At 43.0% G+C, this 22,781-nt stretch overlaps 2 protein-coding genes across 12 annotated transcripts in view; one reads left to right on the forward strand and one right to left on the reverse strand.

Moving 5' to 3' along the window:
- The first annotated feature begins 1,914 nt into the window (after positions 1-1,914).
- RAD52 (RAD52 homolog, DNA repair protein) lies at positions 1,915-14,700 on the forward strand. The gene is made up of 12 exons (XM_027668281.1): positions 1,915-1,935; positions 5,326-5,405; positions 6,677-6,778; positions 7,356-7,449; positions 9,016-9,083; positions 9,336-9,454; positions 9,545-9,620; positions 11,478-11,674; positions 11,876-12,018; positions 12,601-12,678; positions 13,196-13,429; positions 13,703-14,700. The coding sequence occupies exons 2-12, from the start codon at positions 5,328-5,330 to the stop codon at positions 13,759-13,761; spliced, it is 1,248 nt and encodes a 415-aa protein (XP_027524082.1). The 5' UTR covers positions 1,915-1,935; positions 5,326-5,327; the 3' UTR covers positions 13,762-14,700.
- Positions 14,701-16,469: 1,769 nt separating this feature from the next.
- WNK1 (WNK lysine deficient protein kinase 1) overlaps positions 16,470-22,781 on the reverse strand; it is a 101,890-nt gene continuing 95,578 nt past the window's right edge. For 10 of the 11 annotated variants that reach the window (XM_027662072.1, XM_027662064.1, XM_027662019.1 and 7 more), the window contains 2 exons: positions 19,673-19,860; positions 16,470-19,366 (listed from right to left, as the gene is read on the reverse strand). In XM_027662072.1, coding sequence (XP_027517873.1) covers positions 19,052-19,366; positions 19,673-19,860 — 503 coding nt within the window. In that variant the 3' untranslated portion in view covers positions 16,470-19,051. The remainder of the gene's footprint in view (positions 19,367-19,672; positions 19,861-22,781) is intronic. The other variant, XM_027662036.1, reaches the window with a different exon arrangement.

The following is a 22,781-nucleotide window of genomic DNA, read 5'->3' on the forward strand; positions in this document are numbered from 1 at the left end:
CCCATGCCTGGAGTGTTCTGCCGATTTCAAGTGTAAATGATTTTTCATTTAACAACAAACAAGTGTCAACCTGGAGCTAAACAGGAAAACAGAGAGCTTTAAAGCTTTGGGGTTTTTGTCCTAACTTAATTAGTGTGTCAGCTTAATAGGGTCCTGCTGCCAGAAGTGTCATCTGTACCTGTAATCACAATGAGGTTTATGATGCCCAGTTTGACAGATCTCCCACAGCTCTTACAGAGTTCACACGTTTCAGTTTCCAGCCTGGATTAATTTCTTGTCGTAATTGCATTTGGGAAAGCTGCAGCTTTTCCAGTTACAATTGGACAGGCTGCTTTTCCCTTGAAGTCCCAAACCATTACTCTCAGTTAAAAAGCCTGCTGTCTTTCCCTTGCAAGGACTAAAGTGACTCGTACATAAATGATGTGGTTATAAATCAATCTGACAGGCTTTTAGAAAGAAGTACCCACATAAATAATTTACAATATTTGATTAATATTTCTGCCAGGTCTGGTCTCCAGAACGAGCTCCTTTCTTTTAATCCATCTGTATGTGTGTGAAACTCATTTTTGGAGACTGGATTGTTCACTTTCGATTTTGTAACTATGAGGTGTTGCTGTTTCACACCTGGAAAAGAGCTTCTTTGTCAAATAAGTTTCTCTTTTTCTTCAGTTCTACCTTGTAGTGCAACAACACAGGGCAGGTCTTAGTACAATCCCAGCTCACTGTTGCTGTAGGAAATTCTTTTATATATATCATCAAAAGATTATTTGTGCAGACATACCCTTTAATACCCTGAATGAAATTTTTTTTTGCGCAGAATTGTGAGTTAATGCAAAGAAATTAAGTAGGGCAAGAAGTAGGCTTTATATTCTTGGAAAGCAAATGTATTTCAAATTTAGAATTGTTTGGAACTACCTGTTTCATAAGGTGCTATTGATGCATTTTTAACTAATGAAACTTCGCAGACACTCGGTAAGGCAAAAAGGACAATGGGCACTGAATGTTAAAACAGCAAACAAAATTAGGTAGGAAAGGAGTAACTGACACACAACACTGCTATTAAGGAAAATGTTTGGAGGCATAACCAGCAACATTTGAAAAATATGTAGGCTAAAACACAGCAACATGTGGGTTAAACCAACCAGTTTGGACTGGAACTGGGTTTGTATTTGGTGGGGAAGCAGGGCCCTGAACAACCTCCAATACTTACACAGATGACTGGTGCACTTGTGGCAGCTGTATAAAGGCTGTTATGACAGAAAACTGAGCATAGTGAATAAGGAGGTTTCTCATCCCACATTCCAAAACGCAGGAATTGACCGGGTAGGCTTTGTTTGAGATGTTGGATGTATTCAAAAATTCTTATATAGAAACATTCCCCCACAACGGCACTGTGTTATTCTGCTAAGCTTCTATAAAGGTAAGGAAAGAAGAGCTTTACCCTGTGTTCATTAAAATGTTAATTAATAAAAATTGTACCCAGGATTAGTGTTTTCTGTTTAGTGCAGGGAGGGGATCATCATCCCAGACATGGCAAATGTAAACCTAGTAGTGCCTGATAAACCGAGGAGTTAAATTATGCTTTTGGAGCCACATAGATTCCACTGGAATAAATGGAACTGCTTGAAGGTGTCAGATGTCACACATGCCCTAAATGAGTAGAAATTGTCATAGTGCTGTTTGTGTGCCTTGAAAGCAAATATAGTTAAATTACTGCAGGTAGCTCAAACTTTCTGTGTTATATCTTTTTTATTCTCTTACTACAGAACGTAGCCTGAATCACTAAGATGCATCAATAAGGTACTGGCAGCATCAGAGCCCACCCAGTCTCATGACCTCCCCGTGCATTTCATGGCTTAACCTGTAAAACACTGAATATCTTTTTCTTCTGATGAAGTCAGCAGAACATCACCTTGATTTTCTTAAATCGTCCAGGTTGTTTGCCTAGAGATAACAGAAGTCAAAATTGAAGAGTTCTATTGTATGCAGCTTTTCCACAGGCAATTTCATCATCTCTTTTCCACTCTCTTTAAACTTTGGTGTAGCACAGGCCTTTCTTGATTAGGAACATCTGCCCCATCATACTTAAAAGAGTTACCTCAGCTTTAGTGTTAGGTAAAGCAGCCTTTGCATAACAGGTAAATCAACTTATAAAGCAGTTTGGAGTTCCCACAGGAGAGAATACTCCACGGAAATATAAAGCTTTTAAAGCTTTTTGGATGTCTTCTTGGAGTAGTTTGCACTTTAGGTTAAGTATGTGGCATTATCTTTAGTGCTTGCTAAATCACTTGTTGCTACACGTGTAACTGTTTGCTCTGGGAGGGCTCAGTGGAATTGCATTGATTGAAAGAATGCTGACGATTTTTACTCAGCAAGCCAAAGCTTCACTGTGAAGGAAACTTACCCTATAGAGAGGATGAGGTTGACTGAAAAGCCCTCTGAAAGTTCACAGTCCATGTCAAAGTCCTTAGATTGTGTGATGCTGTAATTAATTTCTTGGAAGAGCCATGTTCTAGCTGAGCGTTTCCCAAGCTGTGCTACTCACACAATTCGTGGTATGCCAACTATTTTGAAGTGATGCAAAACTACCTGCTTGCACCTTACACTTGAGGAGAACTTGGCAACTGGCTCTCCCAGCACAGGATTAAGGCACAGGGCACGGTTCAAAAGCCTAGTTTGTCAAGACAGAGGGGAACTGATGGGAAAAGAAGCGATTTAGGACCAAAATAAATTTTTGGGCGTAGTGGACAGCAGGGTAGAAAGGTGTGTTATATAGAAGTTATGTCCATACAATCATGGAAGGGGAAGGTGTTGCCACCACAGCCCACAGTGGTAGTTGTACCTGAACAGATTAAATTCAGGATTATCTGCTCTAGAAGATTGCTTTATTTCCTGCACAGGAATTTGTGCACACATCCAGATTTTTCTCAGCAGCTGCTCCATTCACTACCAGCATACAAATATATACCTATTTCTAGAGTGCTGTTGAAAATTAATATTTCATTATCTAGTTTCCCAAACCAGAGAATTTTTTTTTTGATCGTGTACCTAATATGTTTGAATTTTAAAGATCAAAATACGGAAGTAATAAAAGCTGTTAAGTTTCTTTACCTGATCTAGTCTGCCCAGATAACCTCTAGTCTTGTGTGGGTTTTTTCTCACTGATAAGAAAATTTCCTGAGAACATTACCAGCTGAACTGAAAGGAATTCTCTGTAAATAATAAATTCTCTGTAAATAATAAATAATGGTCAGAATCACAGAGGTAATAAATTATAATTCCTTTGAATTGATGTAAGCTGTTTATGTTGTCCTGTGTCTATTTGAACTTTATTTTTTAGTATTTCAAGGTGCTTTGAAAACAGGGCTTTTTTTAACACTGGTTAATGAGTCAGGCAGTCTCCCTGCACAGTCCTGGCCCTGGAGGGTGTTCGAGGCTCTTTGGCACTCAAGTCAATAGCTTATTATCTACTTCAGTATTAATGTTTCATGTAAGTTAAAATGTTGTGGCGAGAGGGTGGGGTGGGTGAGGAAACAATATTCCACTGAGAAATGGAAGTACCTTGCCTTCCCTAGTTCCTGGCTCTGATACTCAAAAAGACTTACAGCTCCATTTGCAGAATTAACTTTTCTCTCTTCCAAACTCCTGCTCTAATAATTTTGATATTGGAGTTCTGTCACTTTGAAATGCTCTGGTAATTGCTTTGAGACCCAGGGCTCTACTGTGCTGCACTTCACCGACTGCAAAACCCACCACATTGCTCTGACAGAGTGTTTGCTTTAAACAAGGCCCACAGCTGAAGCTGTGCCTGCAGGTAAAGCCTGAAACCAAACTGGATTCATACATAATTTGAAGACAAAACACTGACACGTTTTTAAACTGTTTATTGCAAAGAAGTACGTTGCTAGTATTCCCTAGCAGCATCTGATCTGCTGGATTAAAACCATGTGATGGGAAGCTGTTTTCAGTGGGATTCTGAACTTCCTTGTTCTCATTCAGAATCAATTCCCATAACTTATTCAGAGCTTTATTAGGGGTGTATCTCTTTAATAAATTTAGGCTGATAATGGTGCACACAATCTAAAAACTTAAAGGACTTCAACTGAAATCAGTATTAAGCAATTTTGCATCAAAACACCACCCACCTACTTTGTATAAATTGGTCACAGGGCTATGTAACAAATGACATTTTGTTTTTTCCCAGGGGATTATAACGATTAAGATCTGACTTAGACTGCTTGGGGCATGAGGGGAGGCAGCAGTATTGTTCAAACTTTGATTCCTTTTGCCTCTCACCACATATACTATTTTTTTCTCTCTACTTGTCTCCCTCCCTATGCTGTTGAAGAGGGGAAATAGCCTGCTTAAATCACAAGTGTTACTCCTGGTAACATTGCCTCCTATTTGTTCTTTTTCCAAAATCAAATGCATTTACCACAAATTGCAGCTCACTTCTGACTGAAACACATTCAAGTGGATGAACACTGTACAATTATACAAGTTTTGGACTGAAGGTGAATAATTCTAGCCAACCAAAATTAAGGAGAGTTTTAGCTACACCTGGCATAATTGCCAGTGCTCATACTTGCCCAGGAAACAACCAATATACTCCTTCTGAAAATTGTTTGCCAAGTCCTCAGTAAACTTTGGATTTCTTGTTCAGAGACTGGAAAGAACCCTTATTTTAAAAAGTGCTGAACCTGGAATACATTAGCAAAGCATAATACCAGCCAGGTTCTGACTGACTGTCAAATCATGGTATTCTCTGAGGGTTTTAGACTTACTCAAACTGTTCTGACATCTCCAGCTATCTTGTATGTGTATTAATTTGTCCTATATTTGTATTGCTTTCAAAAGTCTGAGTGCTGGGCTACAGGTTGTACAAATGACATTTCTGCAAATACAATTAAAGGTTGTCTCCGTGGGTTATTCAGAAGAGCTACTGCATTCCCTTGGCACAGCTGGGAATCCCAGGGATCACTGCTCCAGCAGGGTGGAGTGCAGTGCTGGGAAGTGTTGGATACTGGCTTGGAAAAGGGTGCCATCTACTGAATTATTGCCACCACTTCTTACAATTCTTACAGGTTCTCTGTGGTTTTCAGCTCTGCACAGTTTATGTGGTACCATGATAACACAAGACAGTCTGATTGATTGCAGTCAAAGCAATAATCTAAAATAAAGACTGACAAGTCAGGGTATAGCCAAGTAAGGTTTTAAAAAGTTACCTCTGCTTTTTTATCAGAGCCTAAGTATTAAGAGATATTGAAAGTCATTCAAGAAGTGCTGAAGAATCTGAGAGGGAATTCTATTTTCTCTTTCCTTTAGGGATGCCTGAAAGCCAGGGAAAAGATGGCAAAAGCTCCAGCAGCAGCAACAGTTCCAGCACAGGTGCTTCCTTCGGACAGGTCAGTCCCCTTTGCCCAGAAGGGAAATAGAAGTTTTATGCTCACGCTTCTGGAAATCTGCCCTGCACATTCATTAATTTTAAACTTGGACAGAGTAAGGTTGGAATCGTGCTACATCTAATTGTATATTACATTTTTCATCCATGATGGCCTTGGCATGCCTCGAGTTATAATATATTGCTGTGTATTCTTCTCTGAAGGTTTTTAAATCTCAAAAGTGGGTCTTGTTTTATTCTCCCTTATTCCCAGATGGCCTGGATCATACTTGCACACGTTCCCAGTAGTGATTCAGAAAAGCCAACTACTTTCAGCTATTAAAAAAAAAAAACAACCTATCTGGGCTGAACAGAGCTTTTGGTGGTGAATTCTCTTCTCCATAATAGGCATTTATATGTAGTTCCTGAATATGGCACAGGCATGTGCATCCTCCCTTTTTCCTTATGCTTTTTGGTTACAGGCTTGCATTCTGGAGATAGAAAAAGACAAAGTTATTCCTTTAAATTTAAATAGGACCAAATACAAATTAGAGAGGTTTGCCAGGGGTTGGAATTTATATGACACACACACTGTGATCTGCTGAATTGTTAGAGCAGCCAATACATTCATACACAGTACTTATGATTTAGGTGGTAAAACCTCTGTTCTGTCCCACATCAGAGCAGAGCAACACAAGCTTTTTAGTGCTCAAATCCTTAAGCATACATTTAGGCTTTGCTACGTTTTTTAAATTGCATTTCTACTAAGACAAGCCTAAAGTTACAACACTTTAGGCTTCTGGTGATGCTGTTGTTCTCTAAAGATACCAGTGATATTGGAGTCATCCAGAGGGATTTTCCCCATGAGGGAAAATTGCTGAACACTCCTCAAGGAATTCCTATTTTGACTGGTTTCCTCAGTTTATATCCTCCCTGCCCTGATGGCATATGGTGCTAGAATAAGGTTAATCTTTGCTTTTGTTGGAGTTTTTAAATACACTTTTCTTGTTGGTCACAGAGATATTATGTTTTGGTTTTGAGGGGTAAAACAGAAGCTTATATGTGTGTTTGTGGCAAGCTTGACTAGGATTATTAATCAAAAATAGTTGCTACAGCTCAATAATTGTATACATCAGGAGGGAAAAAAAACCAATCTAATGCATGTACATAACATGAGCTGTTTCCTTGTCTGTTATAAACTGATTCTAAAAATGGATCATACACCTCTTGGAAGGACTGGGATAAAGAAATGATATTAGGAGAGTAAGATTTGTCTTACCTTATTTTTGTCAATAGTATCACTACACAGCCAGTGAATACCAGGCCATCCAGCATGCTCTTCGTCAGAGGCTGGGTCCAGATTATATCAGCAGTCGCCAGGCTGGAGGAGGACAAAAGGTAGGAACACACATGCACAGATGGTTCTACTCCATTTCTTTCCCCCTAGGGTTTAAAATGTTACAATATTCCTTATTTTTTTTAAGGTAATTTCCCGCTAGTAGTTTAATGTGCAGATATGAATGCAAAGTCAGCATGGCATAAATTCTAACTTTTATTGAGCCACAGATCCCTTTTACACTTAAAAAAAAGACTTAATTTTTCAGTGCTTCATCCTTTACAAGGGAATGTTTATCTGCTTGTGCAACACTGAGATGTTTTCCTTGTTTTTTCCCAGAACTGGACTATATGAAGCATTATATAACACTGGCTGTGTTTTACCATCTTTAGTCTCCTCTAGCTCTGCCTTCCATTAAGTCATATTTGTGGTTATATTAACCTCCATCACAGTTGCTGGAAAAGAGTGAACCTAAAGCTGCACCATCATCCTTTTATTCACCTGAACCTTGAACTCAGCCAGGTTTCCTCAGTGTGAGGTGATGAGTGTAATCCCTCTTTAAAATAAAGATGTGTAGAGATGTGTGCACAGGTCCCTGTGTTTATATGCATATTTATGTATTTATGCCTTTCTTTTCAGGTCTGTTACATTGAGGGTCACAAGGTCATCAGTCTGGCCAACGAGATGTTTGGCTTCAATGGCTGGGCTCATTCAGTCACTCAGCAGAACGTTGGTGAGTGTCTCCTGAGGGCAAAGAAATCTTCCTTCCCCCTTGTTTCACTGTGAAGGAAAAGTCTCTCAGATAAGGGCCAGGGTATCTATCCTAGAACTTGGTCACTCCAAACAACCTGCAGAGAGGCATGTACAATTTCCAGGTGCTTTAACAGTTAGTAAAAATTAGAGAAATTGAATAACCATGGAGCTTCTATTTTCTTTTTACATGTCACAGTCATTACTCTGAGGGTGTTTATGATTATTCTGGAGGTATTCTAATCAAGTCTCTGATCTCTATGGGAACACTCAGTCAAGAGTAATTACAATTAAACTATTTAACACCCAGCAGCCCTGAGCCAGCTTTCATACTCACCTGTAATTTTTATACTCTAACCAGATCATATTCTCATTTAATATTCTCCTAATCTTTAGGGACCCATCTTTTTCTGCAGACTCCTCTTCTAGCTAATACCTAATACTGAGATTTTTATAATAGAAAGCTTTAGAAAAAATTTTCACTATAATTTGGTGTTCAGGTGATCTTAAAGCTTCAGCCTCTTCCATCTCAGTAGCTGAAATAGTACCTACCAGAGAAGTGCTGTTCTTGTTTTTAGATCTGCTGTGCTTATGCTAAAGACTGGTTGTAGAAGTAGGTCAAAGTAGCTCCTTAAAAGTACTTTCTTTCTTCTCCCTACCTTCAGAAATCTTAACTCAGGCTGGTAGATTCTAGAAATAGAATAACTTACTTCATTGCTTTCCATCTATTCTGCACCACTTTTTTTTCCTCTTTTTAGTCAAGAAAGGACTGACATCCTTCAAACTCCTACCTTTTTCAAATAATGCCATAAGAAGTCATTCCTTAGAGATTCAGAGCAAGAGGATTCTGTTATGTTTTAAATTTCTGGGTAGAAAAAGGGGGCTTGCACCTTCAGCAGGATCACAAAACAATAAAACAAATAGACCAGATGAGTACAGAAGGGCTCTTGCACCCCAGAACGGAGTTACTTGAACTCCAAATTTCATTTCAGACATGTGTCATGTTTCTATTAGACTTGCAAGACTGCTGACTAGAGTGCTCTATGTGTATTATTTAGCATTGCTTTTGGTGTGAAGTAAGGTACTTTAGAGATTATGACTGAGAATTGTATTGCAACCTGTTCACCTCTTCAGGCATTCTGTCCTGGATAAAACATTTATTCAAATTTTTACAAACTGGAAACTTCTGGTATGTAATAGGAAAGAAATTACTTGTATAGACTACAGTTTCTTTTCCATGGTTGTTTTTATAAATTAACCCTTAAAATCTCTCCTTCCAGGTGAAAAAAATTGTTATTCTTTGAACATTTAGGATACATATATGAATTACTAGTAACATTTGCAACTCTTTGTTCTTTCATATGTCAGCATTCTCAAGCTACAGTTAATATTTTGTAAGTCATGCTCCATTTTACAGAAGATGATACAGTATCTTAGGAACGTTCAGCAAGTATGGTACAGGTTTATGAATGTCCTTAAAAGACAAAAAAACTAAATGTGGACCAGAAGCCTTTTGTATTATTTAGGATGTTGCTTTTCCTTCCCCTAGACTTTGTTGACCTCAACAATGGCAGGTTCTATGTGGGTGTCTGTGCTTTTGTCAAAGTTCAGCTTAAGGTAAGTGGATTTTTTTGTTTGCTCTGTCTGTAGTTGAGCAAGTTGAAGCTGGGAATGAAAGGTCTTGCACAGGTTAGACTGTGGTCCTGGAGTCCTGTACTGCAGCAGGAAATCTAGTGCTGTCCAAAACATGGACATTGCTACAGAACAACCAGCTAAGAGCAAGTAATCAGCCTTAGGAAAGCACAGCACCTAACCACAAGTGCTGTATGTGTAGAATTTCCCCAATACTTACTTAAAATTTTACTGCAGGATGGGTCATACCATGAAGATGTGGGATATGGAGTCAGTGAAGGCCTAAAGTCCAAGGCCTTATCCTTAGAAAAGGCAAGAAAGGAGGCTGTAACAGATGGACTGAAGAGGGCACTCAAGTAAGTGAAGATCAGTACTGGTACATTTTCAGAAGTTATGTGAGAATGAAGTGTTATTTTTCAGTCACAGTGAGCTCTCTTGTTTCTCAGGTGCTTTGGGAATGCTCTTGGGAACTGCATCCTAGACAAGGACTACCTACGAGCCGTGAACAAGCTTCCACGTCAGGTGCAGTACACGGGCTGTTAGAGCAGGGACTGCAGAACATCCACTGCTCCTGGTCCTTCATGTTGTAAGGTTTATAAATACTGATCAGTGCATCTCATTCCTGAATGTTACCAGCCTGGAGACCAATAGACTTTGTAACAAACAGTTCACACAAACCAGCAGGCAGAGTTTTTCCCTGACATTTTACCACAACCCCTCCAAATTTTGACTCTTTGCAGCAGACAAGTTTGCTGTGGCAAAGAAAGTACCTGACTCAGAATCTCGTGTGACATTTATGGCCATGTTTTCTAAATCTCTCTGTTCAATGCCAGTAATCTATGCCTTAACCAAACTGGCTCCTTCCCAAAAGAACACTGCAGACTGTTAGATGCCTCTGTGATAGAAAGGATGAACTAAACTGTTTAGACTGGACCCACGACAACTTTCAGCTGTTGCCAGTCATTTCAAGGTTTTACCACAGAACAGGAAAACAGGTAACACTGTTTTATTTTGGTTTATGAGGTGTATACTAATGGCCCTGCAAATGTCCTCTGCCTCACTTCAAATTGTGCTGATAGCTGAGTTTTGCAACTGAATTATGAGAGCAGGACATACTGGCCTTGGCTGTTGGAGGATGAGGAATAATATTAGGAAGAACTACACTCTTATTTATTTGTGTTAAATACTTGATATGATACTACTGGCAAACTGGTTCTTCCATGTATGAAGAATTAGCATGTACAACTGATGTGTATTCAAACACTTGAACTATGATTCTTATCCTTCACAAACAATAAGAAACCACATTACTTGCTTTGCTTTTTGGACTCCTTACGTTTCAGTTTGCAAGGAAAAAAGAGCTGCAGTTACTTTACCCTCTGTGAAACACTATGTCAGTAAACCTTCTGAGGTAACCAGCACCATGGAGAAATGCCTCTTCTGGAGATCTTTAGTCCAGAGGGACATACAATAAATTGTGATGTCCATCTTCACCAGTGACAACCATTCTGTAACCCCTTTATTGTGTGCTCTGATGTGACATAACAGTCTTCATAGTATCCAAGTTGTCCTGGCTGTTCCTGAGGTGGCAGCTCAGTAACCAACATGGATCTTGCCAGCTGCAGCTGGGGGCAGGAGGCTTCTAGGGGGTGACCTACCTTGTGGACTGAGGAAAAACAAAGTCTTTTACAGCTGCTGATCCATGGAGTTTCATACTAAAGTTTCCTTCAGTCACACTAGGATTTACCAAACACCACTAGATGCCCAGAGCTATAAGGTGATTCTCTCTAGCTAAAGGCTGTAGGAGCAGATCCAAAGTGACACCTCACCAAGTAAAGACAGCCCAAATCTCTGCTTTGCCATTGCCAGGGTCACTGTCTGTTAGAGGCATTGCCACAAATTCGTAAAATCACAGAGCAAAAACATCCCATCTTTAATAAAACAAGAACGGTGTAGCTTCCTCAGAGGCCTCGTGGTTGCAGAACTGAGTCAAGGTTTGCTGTGCCCTTTCACACAAGTGTGCAAACAGAACTGGTAGAACTGACAGGCTCGGCAACAGCCTCGTGGGTCTCTGAGAAGCTGTAAAATGCTGCATCGATCACCTGCACCTGTTCTTGTTTGCAGAGCACAGTGTGAGGAGATAGGGGCTAACTGCCCTGAAGCACCGAGGGATTAAACTAACAAAAAGGCATATTAATTCGGTGATTAACTAACTGAATTACTGTGTACTGAAAAGGCATTTCAGCTTTCTAACTCACTGGTCGACTTGGAGCAAACAAAACAGATTTTAAACAGCCTGTATGGAAAGAACCTGTGCTTATTTCATTAATTGGATGATGGAAAATTCTGAACATTTTCTCTTTTTTCCTCCTTTTTTAGGTACCCTCTGAGTTAAATTTGGTCACAGCTAAAATACAGGACTATGAGCCTGAAATAGAGAAAGCAAGGTACACCAGCTATTTGGAAAGGCAGAACACAGCAGGGAGACAGCACTCTGAGGTGGCACCTCACTGTGAGCCTGGTCAGACTGAGGCTGCTGTAGTGACAGTAGATCAGAAACAGCCAAATGGTCCCAGGTGAGACTGCTGTTATACATGTATTTTATAAAGTATATTAGAAGTTACCGTACCTTTTAAAACACCCGCACAGCCCAATACCAAAGATGCCATAAACCACTAGTTCAGTGGATTTTCTTTACTGTTAGTTCTTAATGAATTTTTTCTTCATAAAATGTAATTGCTGAAATCCTGTTTGACTTTGTGCTTGCTCGGGGGAAGGGACAGGAACACAGACTCCTTGGCTATGGAGTGTGATGCCACTTACCAGCGGAAATTGCGACAGAAGCAGCTACAGCAACAGTTCCGGGAACAGATGGAGAAAAAGCATCAGGTTCCAGCAGTTACTCCCAACAGCAAACAGGGTAATAAGACATGGCATTAAAAACTGGCAGTTCCCGTGATAGCTGCTGGCAGGCACACCTTACCCTCAGTACAGGAGCCTGACCAGCTTCAGGTGCTTTTGTGCTGAGACATCAACACACCTTTGAGGCCAAAGGAAGGAGAATTATCATCCTATCCCCCCCTCTGTGTTCTTAAAGTGGCAGGATTATCAGCTCTAAGCATCATTAAAACTGCAATTTTCCAGCCAGCCTAAAGCTATTGTCAGCACCGTTAACCTGCTGCACCCGAGCTGAGGCTGCAGGCAAATATTAGCCATTGATATGTTGCCTTTTACTCATGGGGAATTCTGGAACCTGGAGGTGGGGGGAGCAGGCTAAAAGAAACATGTTAAAGTAGCACACTTGCTCTTGTCAGACAGCATCAGGTAGAGAAAGAATCTTACTGTTTTACATCCTGCTACCAAATCATAACCAGCTCTAGGAAAAAAGAGGATACCTGGTGCAGCTGGTGGTTATCATTTCAGACTCGTGCTCTGTTAAGGATGAGCAAAGGGTTCTTCTGTATTTCTGATATTAATCTCTTCTTGTGTTACCTCCTTCCAGCAACATCTGACCCTCCCATAAAGCACAGCACTCCAGCAGTACAACAGGAGCTAGCAATAGAAGAGGAGTTCTTTGCAGGTCAGCCAAAAAGTGATGTGTTAAATCATTAGTATTTAAATCAGCTCTTCAAAATACAGTGTAAAGGTAAAAGTTCCGAAGAATTGGAATAACAGAAGTGTAAGTGTGAGTCTAATCTTAACAATACAAACTTTGCTTAAGTGGCAGGGAGATGATGTCCATCACTATGAGGGGTTTTCCACTTAGGCTCCTGAGTAGAGTTGTTATATTTATTTGGTAAACCCTTTTCTTGAGGTGATACTGCACAGAAACAGATCTTTGCAGGTGGGGTGGGTGTCTTTTTCTAGTATAACTTTGGCTGTTTGTGTCACACTTACACCATGGTGCCTGGCCATTGCTTAAGTCCAGAGCTCAAGGGGCAGGACCATTCCCTGATGTGCACTGACATAAAAAATGCTTTACAGATTAAATTTTATAGTATCCACCGCTTGTAGGAAAAGAGTGTACTGATCTTGGAGTTACTGTCATTCCTGTAGTACAACACTACCATTGTGGATCACCTTCTCATTCATTCCAGATGATCCTGAACTCTGGGACATTTCCTTGGAGAGCACTGATCTTAAGGTAACAGGTCCCCAGGTGGCAGACCCATCATCAGCTGGACACCAGACACCTAACACAGCCCACGGACCTCACCCGACGAGGAGCCGTAACAGGACACCTCACAGAACGAACCACCACAAAGCCTCTGCCAGACTTGCACAACTGCAGCCACCTGCTACCCTCACGAGCAACAGCAGTGCCAGCCCAGGTAGGTGCTGCCCAAAATGACTGAGTTCTGTCCTAACAATGGCTCTTGGCTTTGAAAGCAGTGCTGTTAGATTAGTGAAGTGGAGCGAGAGAAACATTCCTCTTTTCTTGGGCCTGGCTGTAGGAGCTGTGACAGTGGGCTCAGAGAACTGTCTGTTTTTTCTATGTCACTGTCCTATCAAGGAAAAATTAGACAAAGAGTTGAGGAGCGCTTTTGGGAGCAGAAAAAAAGCATTAAGAAGCTTCCATCTCTCACTCTCTCCCTGTTTGGCAGGGTGCAGCCCCCTCAGGAGAAGTCAGAGCTTGAAGAAAAGGAGACTGGAACCTACGTAAGGCACCCAGTGGTACCCGTACCTCCATCACAGGACTGCAGTTGGCTTTTCAAATTATGTCAAATGGACTTTGCTGCGCATTATGGTGAAGCAACAGAGAAGAGTTTCGTACAGCCAGCAAGAACTTGATGTACTTTTAGGTTATTGCATATTTCAGATGCCTTTTTCTATAAACAAGCAATCATTTTGCTTCTGCAGCACTGGTGGACAGCACGTGTAATTTGCCTGAAACAGGAACAGAATGAACTGTTAAAAATGAGATGCAATTAATAGTTTCTCTCTCTCTCCCTCAGTGCTACATTTCAGCACAGAGGAAAGAGATTTTTAGTGAAAGGGGGAGCAGGTGGGTTACGGTCAGAGGACAGAACATCCGAGCTGTGGCTGCCCACCCGGCGAGGCTGAGGGTGTGACGCTGTGGCAGCATCTGAAGTGCAGCCCAGCCTTTTCCCTGTGGCTGCACAAACAGGGTCAGAGCCCATCACTCTTTCTCAGCCTGTTCCTCAGCCATCCCAGTCAGCAGCAGCAACACCTCCACTTCCAGCCCTGCCTGTGGCACAGGGCAGGAGCACCCCAGGACTGCTGCCTGCACTTGTGCGGCATCGCAGACAGTGTTTGCTCGGATCCTTTGTGAAATGAATGGGAGCTGCACTTCTGTTTTTAAATAAGCTTTCGACCCTTCTCAATGCAGAAATAAACATGAAATTTGCAAAGCAAACCTCGCTGGGAGATGTTTGTGTCTCTGTGCCCTTCCAGCCTTTACAACTTGCTCCCTGTTTGACAGCCTCAAAGGAGTTAACACATTCCAAATGGAAGCTGAGGAACCACCACGTCTGCACAGCCTCACGTTTGCTTTAGGATGGGCAAACAGAAAACCTCACAGGGTTTAAAGGTTAGAGCAAAGCCAACAGCTGTTCCTTCTAGTAAGAAGGTCAAAGGAAGAATTTTTAAGTACTATTGGAATAATACTCCTGTATCCACTTGGAGCAGCTCCACGCTGAAAAGGGAGGAGTTCTGCTGGGCTGAGCTATCTGTTCTCTTCCTCTATAGTGAAGTGGTTCAGCTGCAGCTCCACCACCACATCAGGGTTCAGGCACCTGTGCTGGCAGCACTGCTCCTGGCAGGGTGGTTCCACCTTCCCCAGGAGGGAAGCCTGGTATTGCAATTCCCACCTGCAATTCCAGTGCTGGAAGTAAAGAGGATGATACTGTGTGACTGGAATTTACAGCTGGACCAGGAAAATTTACATAAACCCTGGGATTAGTCCAACCCTGACATCAATGTCAGGCTTGAAACAAGACCCTATTCCTGTGCTTTGCCATCACTGCTCTGTCTAAATGTGAACACATTTGAAATATCCAACATTTATTCCTGTTCCTCCTACAATGCCTTCACCACTTAATCAGTCCTTTCCCCTTAAAAGATCCTCTACTGTCCACTTACCTCCTCAACAGGACAAGGAACAGCACGGAAAGACAGGACAAGCTGTAATTAATGGTGATAGATTGTATCTAAAAACAAGTTGCACATTTCACCGTACTCATTTCTTGCCAATTCAGTGCTGCCTTCAGAACAGCTCAGGGAAGAAACACATTCCACATGTTTGAGTCATGCACTCGCTGTTGAAACCATATACCTGCTAGGAAGGAAGGCAACGTGCAGACATTCAGAATTACTGAATTCAAAGCCACTCCACACTTTTACAATGAAAAACATTCAAAAGTCTCATACAAACATAACTGCCTCAGCTTTCTTGACTCTGGAAACAGTGCCAGTATAGCTGTGCCTCCTCTAAGAGAGATCATCACAAGGAGCTTCTCGGGATTGGTCCCTTTGAAAAGGGCAGGAAAACTTATACTTGGAGCTTTTTTTCCCTTTGAGGCCTTGCACAGCATGACTCATAACAGAAGCTGCTCTTAAAATGGAAAGAAATGCAGCAGCAATTAGTGTTTAGAAATACCAAATTCCTGCAAGTCTGTAGTTGAGAATGACCCTGTGAAGCATTTCCACAAATCTAAGGATTGAATTCCTATTATAGAGCTCAGCGAGTTCCCTCTCCCCAGCCCCACAGGTGCACATCTCTGCTCCCATCCACCCCAGAGCAGAGGACAAGGGAGCCAACAGAGGGAGAGTCCCCGGGAAGGGCACTCCCCCCTCCCTTGCAGGGCTCCCCACTCTTGCTTCACTGCCAAAACCAAGCACAGGACCTCACCAGCGATGCTCCCTCCACCTGTGCTTCCGACAGGGGAGCCACCAAGTTCTTGTCTGTCAGAGCTGAGCGTGTTTGGCAAGTCTGTGACATTCCCAGCCATAAAGGCAGTCCCACAGCTGATCCATTATCCTGCACAGCTTCTCCCTCCCACTCCCTCAGGCCGCTCCTCTCCTAAAGATTCAGTCTACGAATTATTCCTTGTAGTACCTTGCTTTGGAGTGTCCTGTTAAAGGCCAAAGGCTCGTGACTGGTCACTGCTTTTGAGAAGTGAAGGGTCTCATTAAATTGGGTTTCTTGTAGTTTCCTGTGATAAACTGATAAATTGGGTAACAGTAGGAAGAGGATGGAAGGGCTGGAACCTGCTGTTCCACAGCTCAACAAAAGCAGGTTTGGTTTATTTGAGTGGCTTCATTCAACAGTCTACCGAGGTGACAAACTGGAGCACAGGGCGCAGTCGTACGAGAAGCGCAGTGCAAAACATACGACTAACTACGGCCAGGGAAGCCCCAAGTTTCAATTCGTTTTATTTTTTTTTATTTTTATTTTTTACAGTGTACATTGTTAAATAATGTAAAGAAAACGCTTGTAATTCAGAAACAGATTTTATGTGGAAAAAGATACTCAAAGTGTAATATTAAACAAAATAATTTAACAGTTCAGTAGCATTAGTTTATTCCTCTAGACTTCAGTTATTCATCCACAGGAGGAGAGGGAGGGAGGGGGGGGGAGGGGAAATCAATGGTAAATAAAACCAGTTCTTGCATAACATTAAGTGAAAAAACGACCTCAAAACTTATTAGATCAAATTTAAATAACCACGTGCTGCATCCAGCTGACCAGTTCCTCCGCCATGAATATTCCCCTTGTCTCATTACTGCCTCAGGTTTGTCACCGCTCCCGTTTCCACTGGCCATGCCCAAGAGACTCCTCTGCATCCATCCCTGCAGATGGAGAGGCAGCGTTCCCGTTCTGCCTCAGCCACCAGAACCCTGCTCTCCCCCCTTCCAACACACCCCTCGAGCCTCCTCTCTCTCCCCCTGCAGCTCCAGCCTACACCTGCTACACAGAACCAACCGGCCTCAGGGCCCAGAGCGGCTCCTCTCCAGCCTGGCCCTGCTGCCAAAACTGCTGTAAAACAAGCGACAGGAGTGGAACGGACCTCACACGTTTCTTTGTAAAAGTGAGAACATCCACAGACACAAAAACTCCCTAATAAGGCTCCGGGGGAGGGGAACAGCGCTCCTAGAAAACAATGTGGGCAAGTAACATCCCTGGTGGTGCACCAGCTTCCAGGATACTGGTGAGCTGCTCCCAAGCACTGGGAAGCAGAACTCTCATCCTTCACAGCTTTTTGCAGCACTACATAAATACTGGCTGGTATTATTTTGACTTTGAAGAGGAAACCAGTATTTCTTAAATATATAAAGGGAGAATGACCAAAGCAGAAGATACAGTATAGGTACTAAGAGGTGACAGATAGTGACAGTCCTGGTACCAGCTTGAAATTTGTTAAGAGTGAACAAAATTGTAAATCCTCCAAGACAGACAGAGGAAACTTCTTGATGCCGGCTGTTTCAAGTACATCCATTGCCGGCAATGGACGTTGCACCAGGACAGTCTGTTCCTGGCTTAAATGAATTTAAAAAAAAAAAAAAAAAAAAGAAAAAGAAAAGGAAAAAAAAAAGAAAAAAAAGGTAAGAAAAGCAGTCCCAGCAGACAAGCCCAACGAGCAATGGCACCTCTCCCTCAATTCACATCCTGACCAAACATCTTTACCACTTCGCAGGTGGAGTCAAACTGCATCTTAAGTTGGGCCTTTCCCAAAGATACACGTTCTCCCCATCCTCTCTCCGCTTCTGATCCAGACCTCCTGCCTCCATAGACAATATTGGTTAGTCTCGTTTTAGCTTCACCCGCAACCCTCCGTCCCTCCCCCACCTGGCCCCTGTCACACCAGCAACTTCAGATCTGCCCGCCTGGACAAGCTTCCCCGACACACAGAACGTTGTTCCAACCCGCGGCCTCAATGACTTCCCCCTCCACACACCTACTCCGAGCGGCACCGGGACACGGAGCGTCCCGGGCGCTGGGTACAAACAAAGCCACCCCTCACTGAACATGCCCTCTGCCCACCTGGGGTCTGCTGGGAAGACGACGCTAAACTGCAGAAGCAATAGAAGTCCAAGGCACTAAAATATCCAGCAAGCATACTGGGAGAACAGACAAGTATTCAAGTACATTAATTTATACAATTTTACATTCACATTTATTTATCTAATACAATGAAAATACAAAGGAAAAAGTTAAAGTGTCTCCAATAAGTATAAGGATATAGCTAGCTTTTTTTCCCATTTTTTCTTTTTAACTTTTTAACCCTCTATATTCCACTCATTTTTAAACTACTGTTGTCCAACAACATTTATATATCACAGTGTTTCCACATCAAAACTGATGGTAAGTACATGTCCGCAGGGAACTTTTAAATTTTTTTTTTTAACAATTTAAATTGCTCTAATGCTGCAGTCAAAGCTGTTAATATCTTACTTAAAGCAGTAATGACCTATCAAGCACGGGCTGCACTGCAAGTCCATTTTGTGTGCCCCATCTTTTCAGAGCCAGATATGATTGACCGGGGAGAGGGAGAGGAGGGGAATTTGGACAGCTTTTTTCCTGATCTTGGTTCTTCAGGGAGAGGCGAGAAGCATGCTAAAGCCTCATGCTAGGGTTCAGCTCTCCCACCTCAACACATGTGGATTCAGCTTCAAACCAGAGAAAAAATTTACAGCAAGACTGTATTAACTGACCCCATGACTCCTCTTCACAGCTCTTGTTCCACACAAGAGCAGGACCCCCTCGGTGAAAAGCACTGTCCCATCACAAGGATGCTGATCATCCTCCTCCCCCTTCCAAGTGTGTGGGGAAACCCCCTTTACAGAGAGTTGACAGCAATGGTTGGAAAAGATAAATTCATTCCCAGTCTGGCAAGCTACCAGTTCATTGCAGCACTAGTAGTTGATACAGGGCCCCATTTCCCTCCCCACGTCCTGTCCCGAGGTCTCGCCGGCGTGGTCTCCGAGCAGGGCTAAGTGGTCCGCAGGTTGGAGCCGGGAGGGTTGCTGACCGACTTCTGCAAACTGCTGATGTTGAAGCTTTGCAAAGAGGCGGCACCTACGGGCTGGAACTGGCCGAGCGGTGGCTGTGCTGGCCCGCCCGCCCCACTCCACGGAGCGGGGAAAGACGCTGCTGGATAACCGTACGGCTGCGGGGGGCATATAGGCTTTGTGAAGGGACCTAAAGAGGTAGCTGATGCTGCAGGGATGGGCGTAGCACCCAGGGAAGATGTCATAGAGATACAGAGCTGACCTGGTGCCGAGAATTTTCTTGCCATTCCAGGGGCCTGAAAGAAAACCCAACCACCAAGAAAAGTTACGTAACCGTGCTTAAAAACCACCAGTCCACCCCTTGGTCCACAGGCCATTCCCAGTGAATGTTCACAAGGACAAGCCATGGCCCCCTCCTCTTCAGTCACCCCCTTCCCTTCCAGAGCAGGAGATACATCCCGCACAGAAGGAGTCGGCTCACAGTTTCCCAGAGCACTTGTCCCAGCTGCACAGCAGCTGTGCTCCAGCTGTGTTTGACACCACAGTGAGACAGCAACAACCCCACAGCTTCCCACCACAAACGCTCATGGATCACATCTTACCTCATAACTACTATGCCCTTTGCCAACTTTCTTGCCAGACAGGTTCATGGCATCCCGGGCCCAGTTATCGACCAGCTTGTGCAGGTCATCTGTGAAAGTCCCTTTCCGGCTCGAGGCGATAGCAGTGGGCTGGGTCTGGGGGGCTTGGCTGTTCACTGCAGCCCCGACTGTGTTAGTGCTGCTGGTCCCTACAAATACAAAAATCGGGACTCAAAACTAAGGTTAAAGATCATCTTCCTCTCGTGCATGAAATAACTGTGGCAATGGTACACCAATAGAGAGCCAGTTAAAATGCCATGCAGATTAATTCTAAGTTTTGATTCCAGGACACACTGAAGTGGGAACTACAAGGACTCCTACAGGCATTTTCTCAGATCGAGAGTATTTCATAGATATGTTTACTTTGCTAGAAGTGCTGCAAGTGGTCATCTTAAGAGGGGAATGGTAGCAGCCTACAAGTCTTTGTAGAGGAAAAAGGACATTAGATTTTAGCACTGAATCACAGTACATGAGGCACATTGCTCTCTCATCCTAAACCTTTTAATTAGTAGCAACCACTATTGGCACAGGTCAATTCCACCTCGGGGGACAATGCTGGATGCTGAATAAGGAGCAGTAAAATCAGCATTGCCAGCTGCTCTGTAGCAAATTATCTCCACTTTGTAAAATGAAGAGAAAAATTCACCCAGTTTACACACACACAAAAAAGAGACAGAGTAAGAAACAGCAACTGTTGTTTCCAATAGCTGCCATACTTATGTTCTTGAGGATAACCAGATGGGGCTGTCTTAATCCACCAAACAGCCAGGATCAGCAGGGGAAGTCTGCACTGCATTAAATTTTGCTTTTTGCCTCGGAAAGCATTTTTTTGCCATTATGTTCAGATTTCCTATGTCAGAGGAATAAGCATTTCAGATGCAAACAACTAACACAGCTTAAAGAAGGCAGGAGTGAGACCAGGTCCTCAGATAAGCTTTGACAAGTTTTTCTATTCACTGCAAGAACACAAAACCCCTTCAAATAAATACTAGGTTTCAGTTCTGCTGGAAAGCTTGTTGAACGTTATCCTGTGGGGGGGAAAAAGCAATCTAGAAGCTTTGTTTTGGATAGTCTCACTATGCTCCTCATACTCATAAACAAACTGCACTCAAATTTTGGTTTTTCAAAGGCAGACCTCGTAACAGGAATCAAAGAAATTGCGTATTATGCAGAATCCTAAATTCCCAGCAATATTGCAAAGCATCCTCATTTACAGACGTGGAAGTGCTGGTTAACCACTAGGGCACACCCAACAACAAAATCAGCATCAGCAGTGCTAAAAAGCCAGCACTGCTTGCAAGCACACATCCTCACCTACTTGGTTCCTAAAGATCCTCAAACATTTCTACTTGCTCCCTCTGGAGACTGCAGCTGGGAAATCCATGAAAACCTGCATTTATGGCAGGCATTTCTGAGAGGAAAACCGATTTAAAAGTGGAGCACCAGAAATGCCAGCAATGAACATCAGGTCTCTACTGCAAAGGCCAAATGACGGCGTCGCTGTGCTCTTGCCTGACAGCTCCCTTCCTCTGTTCCACTTTCCCTGGCTATCAGCCACATTCCTTGCAACCACTGTATCAAAGAAAGAACTGGTTCCAAACCCCTGCAGGAATGTTTCGTATCGAGGAGTGAATTAGGAAGGTGACATACTTACTATGCAGGACAAATAAACAAAGTGTTACTGCCTCTAGTAGTGCTGAGGAGGGAAGGATACCTATCCGTCCCACCAGTCCCAGCTCAAGCATGGAAGTGGCTCCCAGTCTGGGTGCCCACAGGTGGGGCAGCAGTTGTTAGGGGCAGGCATGCAACAGTACACACAAAAAGGGAAGAATAAGGTTCCCTGAGCAGGGAGTGTGGCTGCAGCACAGATGAAGAGCAGCAGGAACACACTGTACAGTGCAAGGAAAGTCTGCAGTGAAGTAACAAGAACCTGAAGCATGCATCATATGGAAAGGGCTCCGAATGCAATTATTGAATAAGAGCAATTATGTGAAAGGCGAAATTAAAGACAAATGAGGCAAAAGCGAGAAAGTACTTGGGGGAGGGGGAACACTGCCAACACCAGTAATCATCACATTCCACCATGAGGGTTCATGCAGGGATTGACACACTTGCTCTCATCCTCTTCCCGATGGCCAGCATCTGCTTTTGATATTTCACATTTCCACTTTAATCACTAAGTACACTGGATCCTGGACCTACACTGGAGAGCTTCCTCAGGCCACGGAAGGGAGAGAACTAATCAAAGCACATGCTACAGTGTGTTCAGCTGAAGATATGAAAGATCAGTTTGGAAAGTTTAAGTGTTTTCAAAAGAAATGGATTGGTTCAGTGTGAGAAAGGTGGGAGGCTGAGAGAGCTTTGTCTGCAAAAGTGATTTTGTTAGGGAGCTCCCATCTCAGGTCACAGACATACCAGGTTAGAGCATCATAGCTGAGGTACACAATTACTAAAGCTCTCATGTAATGTCAATTCAAAAAAGGACTTCTCAGGAATTTCCCATTTTAGCTCTGACACAGTCACTGCCTGCAGAAACTGCCATCCAGAAGAGTCTGAAAAGGAAGTGCTTCAACTTGTAGCATCCAATGGAAACAACCCCCCACATTCCTGCTCGGTCACAGCAGCCGTCCCCAGTTCTGCTCTGACATGAAGGATCTCAAGTGAAACAGGCTCCTCTCTCCCCAGCCCACTGCCTACATGCCTTCATTCAGCCCTTTTATTTCCCCCCCATAAACCACCAGTCAAAAGACACCTTTAAAACAGTCTTAAATGACATGAGCACACACAGGCTTTTCTAAACATCTCTTGCTTTGGGAGACACACTAGAGATCTCTACTCTCTTATGCTTTTGAAATGTTGAAGAAGTGTCTGCAATTGGATCCATCACTGAGGTGACAAGCCCCATTAAATCCCAAACAAAGCAGCTGCTCTGTGGTACAACTCTAGCACATTACAGTGAGCAACTGACCCTGACACTCAAGCTGCTCTTGTTAGCGATGGGCAGAGCTCCACAGTGAAGGTGAGGTTCTGCCTGCCTCCACTGGGCTGCAAGAGCAGCAGCCTGACTACT

Source organism: Corapipo altera, unplaced genomic scaffold, assembly GCF_003945725.1.
Source record: "Corapipo altera isolate COAL_440 unplaced genomic scaffold, ASM394572v1 1, whole genome shotgun sequence".
Classification (NCBI taxonomy): Eukaryota; Metazoa; Chordata; class Aves; order Passeriformes; family Pipridae; genus Corapipo; species Corapipo altera.